Here is a 13,159-nt window from a genome sequence, read left to right as displayed (position 1 = left end):
TTGATTATTCGTATTTTCTACAAATATTTTTACAAATAGATAAATCTACAAATTTAATCTAAAATACTTTTAACAATAGATATAATGGAACTCATTTTACTTTATTTATTAACTAATTCATTAAATAGATATTGTTGATTAAAGTTGGAGAAAAAGTCAATAGGGTCACAATTTAAGAATGGATAGAGTATTATTGTATGTTCTAGGTCTTGTATGAAAACTAAAATAAGTATATAATCTGTTTTGTGCCATCCAATTACCAATATCGATAGCATATTGTACTTGTTCATTGATAGGTTTTACTGAAGGTATGTAGTAATATGATGAGACCTCTTATCCTAACCTGTGATTTTATATTGATATCATTTTCTTTTCCTTGAACTGTTACGTTATTGACTGGTTGGATGGATGGTCAGTTGACAGTGTGAGGGATGGTGGTCGTGTTGATGGAGGCGTTGATGACGGGAAGTGGCAGCAAAGGAGGTTGCCGCTAGCTGCTAGCAGCACGCCAGCATGGAGCTTGCTCTGCAAGCATCTGGGTGGTGGAAGTAAGATGATAGTTGTGTGACAGAAAGATTACATGAAACCAGCAAAAGAAAGAATCTGTTACCAAGTGTTCAAATAGCTAGGTAGTCATTCTATTTTTTGACAGTTATTTGTACTTCTATCTAAAATAAAGTGAATGCTTCTATTATACATGTTGTTACAAAAAATTTATACAATGAAAATTAATATTTATGGAAAGAATAACTCATGGGCATGATCCTAGTCCAATCCCAGGTCTACAAACGAGGAAGTCGAGCCTCTAACGGCCAACGGTCTAGAAACGAGCAAGTCGACTCTCTAACGGCCAACTCGATCAACGAGAGGACGCCGCAGCTCCGAGCCTCCGACTCGACTGCTTCGCGGGCACCTGGTTTCTCACGCCGTTACAATCCAGACTGGCGGCCCAGCCCGAGTCTGTCTGCAGCATGTGTGCCGAGACTTTTTTCCTTCGTCTTCCCCTTCCCTCGACAACCGCCACACCGAACAGGCACGCGCGAGCTGAGCCACCCATGCCGCCTTCCACCACCAAAGCCAACAACCTCACCGCGCACCACATTCTTCTCCGCCTCGTTGCTTTCGTTCTCCTTCCATGTGCATGGCTCAGTTCGATTTCTTAGGTTCTGGGTAAGGCATATCTCTACCTTTCTTGTTGGATTGTTCTCTGCGAGCTAGATTTGTTCTGCGATATCTTCTATTTCCTGTGGTGTGAGTAATGAGTAACTAGTTCGAGATCGTTGTTGTTTTGTGTTGGTGTGGATGAATATTAGTATTGCCATCCTGCTTGCTTTTCCATGTCATGGTTTCTTATTTTTGAAAAGAGCCAGCAGGAGAGCTACTGCTATATTAATAAAGGGGAAAGCCCGACGGGGCAAAACAAATGAAGTTATGTATGCTCACATCCCCGGCTAGGACCCAAGGGAAAGGGGACAGGGCGATACAATGTACAATTAAGCACACCTCACGACCTCTATTAACCGCCCTAGGTGTTTAGCCCCTGCCGCGATCCATGTATTTGCCTCCTCTTTTATCTTGTCCACTAATCGGTTAAGTGATTATTCCTGGTGTTGGAAAATCCGTGCATTGCACTCCTTCCATATCTCCCACAACATGAGGATGATCAGTGTTCTCAAGCCTTTCATATCGACGACTTGCCCGCCCGATGTCATGGTTTCTTAGTCATAGCAGTTTATTTCCACTTCTTGCACGACCCTGCCCCATGATTTTAATTTTGAAAAAAATGGAGGAACACAAGCATGAAGACCAAAATGTTTCTAAAGCATGACTTTACATGTTAACATAATGACAGGTTTTTGTCAAAGGATCATAATTATCATCAGGAAAAGCTATGTAACACTCTAATTTTCCAATTTTGCAACTGAATAAAATTTATTAGAATTTCTAGAATTTATTTGAGCTTGTTTATGGATTTAAGGTCTTTTTAAGATTGCATTTAAATTCCTAGGCATTTAAATATTTTTCTAAAATTTAATTAATGAATCATAGGATTTCATTGTTGCATTCATGCTGGTGCATTGCTTTTGGGTTGTTGAGTTCAGATTTCAAATTTCAATTCAGTTTATTCGAATCTGTTTTAAATTAGCAAAGCTTTTTCGCTTTCTCTTTCTTCTTCCAGCATGGTTTCTTCTAGCTTCGGCCTTCCTCTCCCTTGACCAATCTTCCCTTTCTTTCTCGAGCTAATTCTTTCTATGCCATTGAAAATTGATCCAATCCCTTGTGTGCCACTGAAATTCGTTAAGTTCCCTTGTGTGCCAAATTTCCAATCCCCTCGAGCTGGTGCATTGCTTTTGGGTTGTTGAGCCGCGAACGCGAGCGCACGGTGATAGGAGAGGCTAAGAGCACGCGTGCTTCGTATGCAAATCATTCGTGACCAGATTGTTTGTACCGAGCAGTTATACTTCAAATTTTTTTTCTCATGTATATATGTTTGACCTCTATATGTTTTGATGATCTGTCCAGATCAATGCTTGATATGTCAACCATTATAAGAATGCAATGGCAATGAAGGGAACCAGTGATTTTTTGCTTCATCTCACTGCGAGGGCAAAAAGGTCTATTCAACTCCAACTTCACAGCATACTAACAGCTAAATTGACGGACTGGGGCATGAAATTTTATCCAATGGCACACAAAGGAACGCAGGAATTTTGATGGCACGTACGGAAATGATATAAATTCCAGTGGCATACTCTCTTCTTTCTTCTTCCAGCCCGGTAATAGCTTGCATCAGCAGCCCGCCGGCCACCGGCCCGGCTCACCGCAGCGGCCCGCCAGGCCAGTCCAGCTCCCCGCTTCCACCGCGCCGGCCTCGCTCGATGGCCCAGCTCGCCGGCCCACCTTGGCCCAACTCCCGCCTCCACCTCTTGCCACTGACGCGGGGGCCCCGCGTGTCATCCCTCACCTCCCAAACTCAAACCCGAGCCGGATTCCCCAGCCGCACCCTCGATCCGCCTCCGTTTCGCGTCGCGCCAACCGAGGTTCGTCGCCCCCTTTAAAGCCTGAGCCACCGCCTCCTCTGACCTCTTTTCGCCAAATCTTAAGCCCTAGCGCCGCCCGCCCGAGCTCGAAACCTAGCTTGAGCCCGCCGCCGTCGATCTCCCGCCTCCCCGCCTCCCTGTCGACGAGAAGCCGCTCCGGAGTAAGGTGAGGAGGTAAGGAAGCCATCCATCCAGGTCCCGTGCGCTCTCGTGCCGCCCTCCGCTTGCGTCAGCTCGCCGGAGTGGGAACTGCCGCCGCCGAGCCGCCTCGCCGGGCATGGCGCCCTCGCCGCCGCGCAATCCGCCGCAAGAACATCCTAGATGCGTTCTCCGTGCCCCCAGCTCGCTCCCAAGCCAGTTCCCGTCGTCTTTGGTGGCCGGAAGCTCGATTTCGAGCAAACTCCAGCGAAACCGCCGCCGTCCCACAGCTAGCCGCCGCCGTCCGATGGATGGATCAGATTGAGGTGGTGTCTGGATATCCGAGGCTATTTTAGCCGGATGTTCGGATAGTTAATTAATTAATTGCAGAATCTCTAAACTATTTCGTGAGATAAATCTATTAAATTTAATTAATCTAGTATTAACAGATGGTTATTTTAGTATTATATTATTAAATCATGGACTAATTAATTTTAATTGATTCGTCTTAGGAATTAGACTACATTTGTATACTTAGTCTAAAATTAAATTATATTTAATACTCCTAATTAATATCTAAACATATATTTAATATTTCAAATTAATATCTAAACATGCCAAGTGATACGACTAAACTTCAGCTAAACACCCTCTAGATCCGACGCCGGGTCAAACCGGTCGCCTACCAGAACCGGTCGCCCGCTGCGTGCCGTTTATGCAATAAAGCCCCCACATTTCTGAGTTTTTGCACCCGAAGCTAGATCAGATAAAAAATAATTAGATTTTAGTCCTTTTCTTTCTATTTAGCCTCCGTTCTTTATAGTTTTTGCGCCCGCCGTCCTGTTTAGCTCTTTTACTCGTTAGACCTTCAGCTTATACGCATAAGTAGGTTTTTTTCCCCTCGGTTTCTTATAATTTAGCCCCTTGAAGTTAAGTTTTCTCACAGATAAACCCCTATACCTTGTTTAGCTCGTATCTTTAGCGTTTTAGCTCCGTTTTAAGCGATTCTTGCGTCTATGAGTTCGTGTTAATGCATAGAATGGTTTTATGATCTTGTTTTGCTCTATTTCTACTGTTTGGTGTATTGTTTTCTTATTTTAGCGTTTTGTTTGCTTGTATGTACTTGATTGATGCGCATAGAAGGATCGCAGTTCAAGGAATTCGAAGACTAAGCCTTTGAAAACTTTGAGCAGCAAGAACTAGTTTAGGAAGGCAAGTGGTGTCCTTGATCACAATTTGAACATATGCAACAGTTACTTTTATGTTCAATATACACATGTTATGCACTTTATGCTTATAAATATGATGGGTCCTATCTAAGTTGTGCCTAGTTTTATCCTTGTGCCTTGATCAACCTGGGTTCACTTATGTTGGGTAGTTGTTGCTTAGTTTCTCTAATTACATATGGTGGTATTAATGAACTCAATGATTAAACTTGTTTTATTTATGCTATACCTTTCATTAATACAAGATCACCATGCTTAATTGGAACATGGAGAACCACCCAGAAAAACAGTGCAACCATAAGACTATATGGCTCTGGCTTGGCTAATTAATTAGAAATGCTAGTATGTTGTAGCTTTACCAAAAGGGCAAGAAGGGGAGACAGTGACAGTGTATAACCCGACCCTCAAGTTGATCTGCTTTATGGTAGCTTTGCAGTCTTAAGGGAGGTTTATGCATTTCTCTGATCATGAAACCTTATCGAGCTATCCTTGCTAGGGGATCTTTGTAAAGGCCTCGTAGTGCACCCTAGCTACTCACCTTGTAAGTGTTTAAGGGCCTTACAAACCCGGGCGACATGGGAGACATGACTTGTGGTGAAAGTGGTACAACCTCTGCAGAGTGTCTAAAACTGATTGATCAGCCGTGCTCACGGTTAAGAGCGGCCTGGAACCTCACATGATAATCTATCAGAAGTTGAATTAAATTGCCGTTATTTATGTTATTTATTGCTATTTTATTTATTTATGTTCATGCTTAATGTGGGTGGTATAAAATTTTACTTAGTAATTGCTAATAAAACTTGACCAACCAATTAAAATGTTGACATGCTGTTAAACCATAGCCTATCCTTACATAGCTTTACATTACACATTCCCCACGCTTGTTGAGTACCAACCATAAGTGTACTCACCCTTGCTAAAACAGTTGCTTAGACCAAGACTACTTTGAGAAGATTCCTGAAGATTTTGAAGAATTCTAAGCATACGTGTGCCGCCAGTCAACTGCCTGTGGAGTCGTCGTTATCGTTAGAGTTCTGCTGCTAGAATAAAGACTCATTTTGCTATTCAATTTAAAGACTTTCAGTTATGTAATAAATTTAATACTCTATTTACGCTTTGGTATTGTTTATGGTATTTACTGAAGTCGTTGTATGTGTGAAACTTGATCCCAGCGCACATGTAATTTATCATCTGGTTTTGCTTTTAATACTCTATTTACGCTTTGGCACTGTTTATAGTATTTACTGAAGTCGTTGCATGTGTGAAACTTGATCCTGACGCACATGTAATTTATCATCTGGTTTTGCTTTTAAAACCGGGTGTAACAAGCTATGATCATGCTCTGTATAACTTCTTTCAGTTTTACATATGCTTATTTGGTTACCATCCAGTTTGTTTCAGAGATATCTGACTTGAGAAGATTTGGATTCTGCTAGGCTCACAATGAGAATCTCTGAGCAGCTGGGCAGTGGTGCCTATTACATGCAAGTAGATCAGGTTCTTTGCCCTTATGGCTTCCTTAAATTTATTGTGCCTGTTCCCGTTTTATTTTTTTTGAACGAATTTTGTGGGACTAGTCTGGTTTCTCCTCCTCGATTAAGATTTGTAATTTTGATATGTAGGGAGAGGACAATGAAGATGATAAGACAGATCGCCAGCCAACTCAATGTCTTAATCTCGAAATAAGCGGCTCCTTTCTGACGTGCATTAGGCTCATGCTGGCTCGGGACAGGAATGCTTTTTTTCAAAGCGAATATAATGATAGGATCAAATATGAGGAGCTCACAGCTGCACAGAATCAGCTTACAAGTACTAAGAATTGCAAGAGAGTTTCGACAGAGCTGCCTCTGCTGACACTTACAATCGGCAACAAGAAGGTATATGTGTTCAGAATTTTTCCTGTTATGAGCTTAATTCTTTTCAAGATCAGTGTAATAATATGCTCTTTCATGCCTCTGAACCTATGCATGTAGTTCATTCGTAAGGGTGATTGCAACATACTCGCTTCTTTCTGCTACGTAACACAGCTAGTCGTGTGCAAGTTGTGCTATGAAAAGCTGATTAGAAGGGTTGATATCCCCTTTTCCGACATCACATCTCTCCTTGTCTGTTTTGACGATATAAGATTTGATACCTTGAGAATAGAGGTGTGGATTTTTATTCCCTGAGAAAATTAATATTGATCCTCTTTAGTGTCAATATAAGAACTGAATGAGTCAATCATGCAGGCAAGATCTTCACTCCAATATTTCTCCACTGATAAGCCACTTCCTGGAAAGTTTACTCGCTGGAAAGTGGACAACTCAAAAGAAGATGACTGTTTTCCTGAATCAAAGTAACCACTCAACCATTGTTCTTCTACATTAACCCATTTATCCTTTCTTCTAACAAGCACACAACATGGATTTATGGTGCAGTAGCTGTTACAGACCCACTTGTCTTTAATGATTATATTGTTTTCTCTGGATCATATTTCAGATTTGTCTTCGTTGAGATAGAGAAGGGGATGCTTGAAAAGGGCCTTGCAAAACTATTGTATATTGATCCAAGACTACAACGTAGTGTAGAATTTGCTAGAGCTTCTGATGACCAACACATGTACCAAGGCCGTCTCCATGCTCACATGCAGCAAACCAACATGTCTGCTCTTCAGCCATTGCTATGTGTCAATGCGCTCCCCAACATTGGAGGGAGAATGTAGAATGTTCTTATCAACTCTTTATAGATAGGTAGTCAGAACATTGATTATAACATCATTATTTTTTGCTTTTGAACACCACTTGACTCTTGATATCATGCATAATTTGCAGGAATTGACTAGCTTGGGTGTATGATTCAATGAACATATCCTTGAGTGTGAACGATAGCAGAGTAGATGGTAATGCTTCTGAGCACGTAGATAAGATGATGAAACTTTGGAGATGCACTATATATTTTCTTAGGTGGACTAGGAAATTTCAGTTTTGTATTAAATCTTCAGTAAGGAAGTGCATGCAATTCTTTTTTTTTTTCTTTGGAACGAAGTGCATGCAATTCTAATCACCATGACTACAAGAAGACCCTAAGCAATCTATTATCGGTCATAAATTGCAATCTACGAGAAGCCTGGTTGCATGGAGTATTAAGCAACAAAAAAAACCAGCAACCATGCTTAAATAATGTGAATAGCTAGCTTTAATGAGGATATAAAGTGAAACAATAAGGGAAACAATGGCAATCTCAAGTATTGCTCAACTGCATTTTCGGTGCAGAAATTACACAGGCTAGGGTTTTGACATAGGCAACTTTTTTTACTCCAACGGCCCATTGGAATGTGATGAAACTATAATACTGATAAGAGTTAAATCGATGTATTACTGTGGTTCAACTCACTAATATTACAGATACAATCGTCGCAAAGAAGACATTACAGATACAACAAAAAAATCGTATAAGCTGCAAATTGTTTTGTGATGCTGAAATCTATATCATGCTCTGTTTAAGGCAACACAACTCAATTAGCAGTAGAAGAATTGAATTAGCTGACTGACTATATCAATGCTCCTAGAAAAAGTTTGACAAACTATACGCATATGGAGGATCCATTTATAGGAGCATTTATGCTAGGGAGGAACAAGATAACATTGTTTCCTAAGCCTATAAAACTTTTCTCTGTATGACTGACCGAATAGATCTACATTTATCCTGGTTGGCACTACGTCGCATGTACAAGTAATAGTCCACATGGAACAAACGGTGTTGCTCAGCGTGAACTGCCATTGAGCTTGGGAGACTCGGATGCTGCATATCCATAGGGGTGCTTGCTAGCCCAGTTCCACAGGTCTCTGCACATTTCTGTGATGCCGTATTTCGCTCTGAAGAAGGAACGTTCATATTAAATGACCAAACAAATGGTTTCCATTCATGAAAACTTGTAAACGGTATTTTTTATCTTACTTCCAGTGGAGCTCTCTCTCTGCTTTTGCAGGCGATGAAAAGAGAATCTCAGCATCACCAGGGCGGCGTTGACCCATGACCAAAGGGATTTTCTAAAAGGAAACAAGTACAGATAAGATATAAGTCACTCACACCAAAAAATGCAACTATTGCTACTGTTGAAACTTGGCAGCAGGGTTAACTCTTTGGATTAAATAGCAACTGCCTATTCCAAGAATCAACCTGCACAAATTTCTATGTTCTCGTTGTGAACTGTCACATAGTCTTAATTATCATTATCAGCCTCTAAATTCTACATGATCCGCTGGATAAATTCAAGGATTTGCTTTTATGATACTAAAATTCAGGAGAGTGGAGGTTTGGGAAAAGTAGTTCCGATAACCAGTAAAAAGATATCATGGCAAGAAACAGGAGCCAGAGATTTGTCCAATACTCAAGGTATATCTAATCAGGTATTACCTTTCCAGAAGCCTTCTCAAATGCATTGACTATCTCCAATACTGAAGTTCCCTTTCCAGTTCCAAGGTTGTATGCTTCACATCCTGCAAGAAGAGTTTCATTTTGGAACCAGATCAACGACAAAACTTACTGAAGGTTTTGTTTTGTGAGTATCCAATTAACTCATATATAGAAGTAACTAGGGTTTGACATAAAAGTTAAAGCATCATATGAAACGGATATAGTTTTCTATACATTTAGAAGCATAAGAAAACTTTTTAGTGATACGTTACTGTTTAGTTTTTGACCCGAAAATAGATAGTGTGAATGGGAAACAAAAGGAGGCCATTATTTACATCTTTAGTGTACATCTGGGAAGTTCTATAAGCATTTTGGCTAAAGGATATGAGAGGGCAACCATTTGAGCAAACCTATGTTAGATGAGCTTTCAAAAAGTTTTCGTAATGCGAAAAGATGTCCTTCAGCAAGGTCAACCACATGTATATAATCACGAACCTGCAATCATGCAGAAGTTCTGTCAGTACATGGGAATGTTCAATGACATATTACTGCAGTTCTCACAACAGTATGCCTAAACTAGCTTCGTGGCCATTTGGCCATGATATTGTCCACTTTCAACTGCACTTTGAAAAGTAAATGCTACACGCATTAGATTGGAAAGGTGAAGCTAATTGGCTGCAACGAATGAGATAACCATGTCAGCATGAGTGCCTATCTTTAAAGTAAACTATGGGTTAGTTAGTGTTCCCTCTTCATTTGATCCTTTTTCTGTAAACCAGGCATTAGGGGCCTAATAGTATTGTTCAGCAAAGACGGGGGCAAATTCTTTTACTGTAACCTGCAAAAGGCGCTGGGTGCTCCTAATGTTATTACTAGTATCCTACCTTTCACTTCAGTTATTTGCTTCCAAGAACTTATATTCTGATAAATACTAGTGGACTGCATATTTCATTTGCTACTCTAGCTTTTAAACTGAATAGCCATAAGCACTCTGCATATATTTTTTGTAAATGCCCTCTACAGAAAGAGATTATGCTATAACAGACCTAATATCAGTAACTACAATCTTGTGACATTGGAACATGACATGAATGGACCAAATGGGTAAAAAAATGCAATGCTGGTGTAATTAACAACTGAGTAGGATGATGAAAAAAAGTACCCCTGTCCCATCCTTTGTTGCGTAGTTATTTCCAAATATTGTTAGCGATGGCCTCCTTCCAACAGCAATTTGCTGAACGAAGGGCATAAGGTTGTTAGGAGTTCCACATGGGTCTTCACCAACATATCCACTGGGGTGGGCCCCAACTGGATTGAAGTACCTAAGCAAAATGATACTCCATTCAGGATCTGAATGGTAGATATCACGGCATATCTCCTCAGCCATAAGCTGCAACAGATATATACAACTGCAATCAGTTAAAAGGTTTGATGCAAAGATTTATGCATGGGAAATGAAGAAGCATACCTTGGTTCTGCCATAAGGGTTATGTGGAATGAGAGGAAAATCTTCTGTGCACGGTGAATTCTTAGGTGATCCATAAACTGCAGCTGATGATGAGAACACTAACTGCAACATTAGGACACAAAAGGTAAAATAACATTGTCAGTATAAGCCCAATCTGGACAACAAATGAACAACCGGCTTAAACTCAAACAAAATGTTACGGTTAACAGAATTATTAAGCAAAGAGTATCACCTAGATGTACAACGAAAATTAAGAATGTGGTGACCATTGTCTAGTAGGTGCATGGATGCATTGTTACAATTCATAAAACTTGATCTAAACCCGCATAGGATGGTGTTTGTTAACAATGTATTCATTCAGAAGCAGTCTGGCACATCAATTACATACAGCAACATTCCTTTTTAATAAATTGTCACGCATAAGTAAAAGTGTATATGAACAAGTCTGTCACTGCATTAAAAAACATATTTGCCATTAGTCTTTTCAAAACAAAGAATATTATGTACTTTTTGTTAAAAAAAAAGAGATATCATATATTGTATGAGCATTCAAATAATTGGCAATATCGATATGTTAGGAATATACTACCGTGGAAAGCACTAACTAAGAATTTAGAACAGAGTAAATGTCCATTAACAGTGGTTATACATATGTATCAGAAAGTTAACTAGATCACAAAATATCCACATGGAGCACAAGGTATCCCAGATATAGGTATGGTAAATACCTTCTTACATCCATGAGCTGCCATAATTTCCAGAAGATTTATTGTACCAACAACATTATGATCATAATAGAGCAATGGCTTTTGCACACTTTCTCCAACAGCTTTCAGTCCAGCAAAATGAATAACAGCATCAAATCTGGAAAACAATAGCATAATATTAATAAGCTCTCAGCGCAGATGCATTTACACATAGAAGACAAGCTAAACATCGAACAAGTAATATCAATGAACAGAAATACATTGACTACTATTTTGCAGTGAACTTTACCTTGCTGAAGCAAAAACTTTTTCCAGTCCATCTTTTTCACGGATATCAACCTGCAGAAGCAGAAAAGTATAATATTGCTTGTATGTCCCAAAAGGCCATTAAAAATTTTATGACTAAGATCAAGTCCGATCCTAAACAACTGCAGCTCAAACTTAACTTCACAATTAACCCAGAGTGTGAATTTGAGTGATCACAATCACGCTAAAATTACCAAAGCTTTCACTGCTTACCATCATCCATCTACCGCGTCCAAGTAAAATATCAGGCGACCAAACAAAAGTAACAGAATCCAAGAGTTCACCACAGAATAAGAGGATCTGGCGATCTGCAGCCCAATATCCAATTAGCCAATCATGGGAAGTCAGGCGTAGTACATTCTCCACACCAGACTAAGGGGGTGTTTGGTTCATTAGTCCGGACTAAAATTCATATCACATCAAATATTCGGACGTTAATTAGGAGGATTAAACATGATCTAATTATAAAACTAATTACACAGATGGAGGCTAATTCACGAGACGAATCTATTAAGCCTAATTAATCCATCATTAGCACATATTTACTATAGCACTATATTGTCAAATCATAGACTAATTAGGCTTAATAGATTCGTCTCGCAAATTAGTCTCCATCTGTGCAATTGTTTTATAATTAGACTATGTTTAATACTCCTAATTAGTATCTAAACATTCGATGTGACAGGAATTTTAGGAGGTTCTAAGGAACCAAACACTCCCTAATTCATACTTTACTACAGCCCAAGATCAACCTGCGTTAATCCTTAGCAGCCGGGAACGTGGAACGTGGCCACGTTCCTCGTTCCGGGAACGTAGCAACATCCCTGCGTATATATCAGGTAAAACAGAAATTCCTTCACCAATACACCGCTAGCAAAACAAAAGATAATAATTTTGGCTACAGGTCCCACAACAGCGGACGAAGAGACGTGCAGAGACTTAAACGAATCCCAATCAAATCACCCCGAAAGCGACGCCCCAGAGTGGGCAAACCCAACTGAATCGGAATTTTCCCATGAACAAAGCCCGCCAATTCCGCACAATAATTTCCCTTGATCCAACGCGCCAAATTCACCAGCACACTCAAGGCACGTAGTACGCAGCACGCTGATCTACCTCCGCCCCGCATATCGAGCGGAAGCACCAAAACCGGCGCGCGAGACCGACACGGGAGATCGAAAGCAGCGCGCGGCCACACTGAGAGGAGACAGAGAGAGAATACGGTCGTATTAATTACCTTGTGGAAGACGAGGTTTCTGGCGTGGTCCCCCGCGAGCGCGCGCACGCGGCGTAGCGCGATCTCGGAGGAGTTGGCGAGGCTGTCGACGACGACGACGCGGAAGCCCGCGGTGAGGAGCTGCAGCACGGCGTGGCTGCCGATGTATCCCGCCCCGCCCGTGACCAGCACCGCCCTGCCGCTGCTCGGCCCGGCCGCCTCCTTCGCCGCAGCCATCTCCTCCACCCCCCGCAGCCGCCCTCCCGCCTCTCCGTCTCCCCCCTCCCCCCTCGCTCCCTTTCCCTCTCCCTCTCCCTCTCTCTCTCTCTCTCTCTCTCTCTCTCGCCCCGGCGCTTTCGGATCTGCTGGGTCGGGGACGAGACGACGACCAAGTGTCCGAACGGGAGGAAGCGTGGACGAGCGGGGAGGCTAGGAGTGGGGGAGGAGAGAGAGAATCGAGGAGGAGGAAGAAATTTGAATGCGCCCGGGGTTGCCGCATGCCTCCCGAGGACAGGAGGGCCAGTCGCGGCGGGGCCCGCGCGGGTCCTCCACCAGCGGGGCCACCCGCCACGTGTCCGCCCGCGGGGGCTGCTCGGGGTGTCGGTGGGGTTGATTTGCCTCGCGTGCTCTGCTCCCGGCCGAGGCGATTCGTCGTCAGAGGA

The 13,159-nt window shown here is 41.7% G+C and overlaps 2 protein-coding genes across 4 annotated transcripts; one reads left to right on the top strand and one right to left on the bottom strand.

The window, feature by feature from the left end:
• The first annotated feature begins 2,631 nt into the window (after positions 1–2,631).
• On the top strand, positions 2,632–7,346 carry LOC101784109. Of its 3 annotated transcripts, XM_022824118.1 has the most exons (7): positions 2,632–3,215; positions 4,320–5,902; positions 6,028–6,282; positions 6,379–6,552; positions 6,634–6,740; positions 6,884–7,134; positions 7,216–7,346. In XM_022824118.1, the coding sequence occupies exons 2-6, from the start codon at positions 5,849–5,851 to the stop codon at positions 7,104–7,106; spliced, it is 813 nt and encodes a 270-aa protein (XP_022679853.1). In that variant the 5' UTR covers positions 2,632–3,215; positions 4,320–5,848; the 3' UTR covers positions 7,107–7,134; positions 7,216–7,346. The 3 variants fall into 3 exon arrangements, with proteins under 3 accessions (XP_022679853.1, XP_022679851.1, XP_022679852.1); XM_022824116.1 differs by having other exon boundaries at positions 6,884–7,342; XM_022824117.1 differs by lacking the exon at positions 2,632–3,215 and having other exon boundaries at positions 3,748–5,902; positions 6,884–7,342.
• A 387-nt stretch (positions 7,347–7,733) lies between these two features.
• Positions 7,734–12,924, bottom strand: LOC101785034 (UDP-glucose 4-epimerase 4). Its single transcript, XM_004956525.3, has 9 exons — positions 12,519–12,924; positions 11,265–11,314; positions 10,997–11,132; positions 10,269–10,370; positions 9,963–10,190; positions 9,211–9,295; positions 8,801–8,883; positions 8,342–8,433; positions 7,734–8,259 (listed from the first exon to the last, which is right to left on the bottom strand). The coding sequence occupies exons 1-9, from the start codon at positions 12,732–12,734 to the stop codon at positions 8,148–8,150; spliced, it is 1,104 nt and encodes a 367-aa protein (XP_004956582.1). The 5' UTR covers positions 12,735–12,924; the 3' UTR covers positions 7,734–8,147.
• Positions 12,925–13,159: the final 235 nt, after the last annotated feature.

The sequence above is a fragment of the Setaria italica genome, chromosome II (genome assembly GCF_000263155.2).
Source record: "Setaria italica strain Yugu1 chromosome II, Setaria_italica_v2.0, whole genome shotgun sequence".
NCBI lineage: Eukaryota > Viridiplantae > Streptophyta > Magnoliopsida > Poales > Poaceae > Setaria > Setaria italica.
The sequence above is the reverse complement of the archived record's forward strand: the minus strand, read 5'-3'. Positions and strand labels throughout refer to the sequence as shown.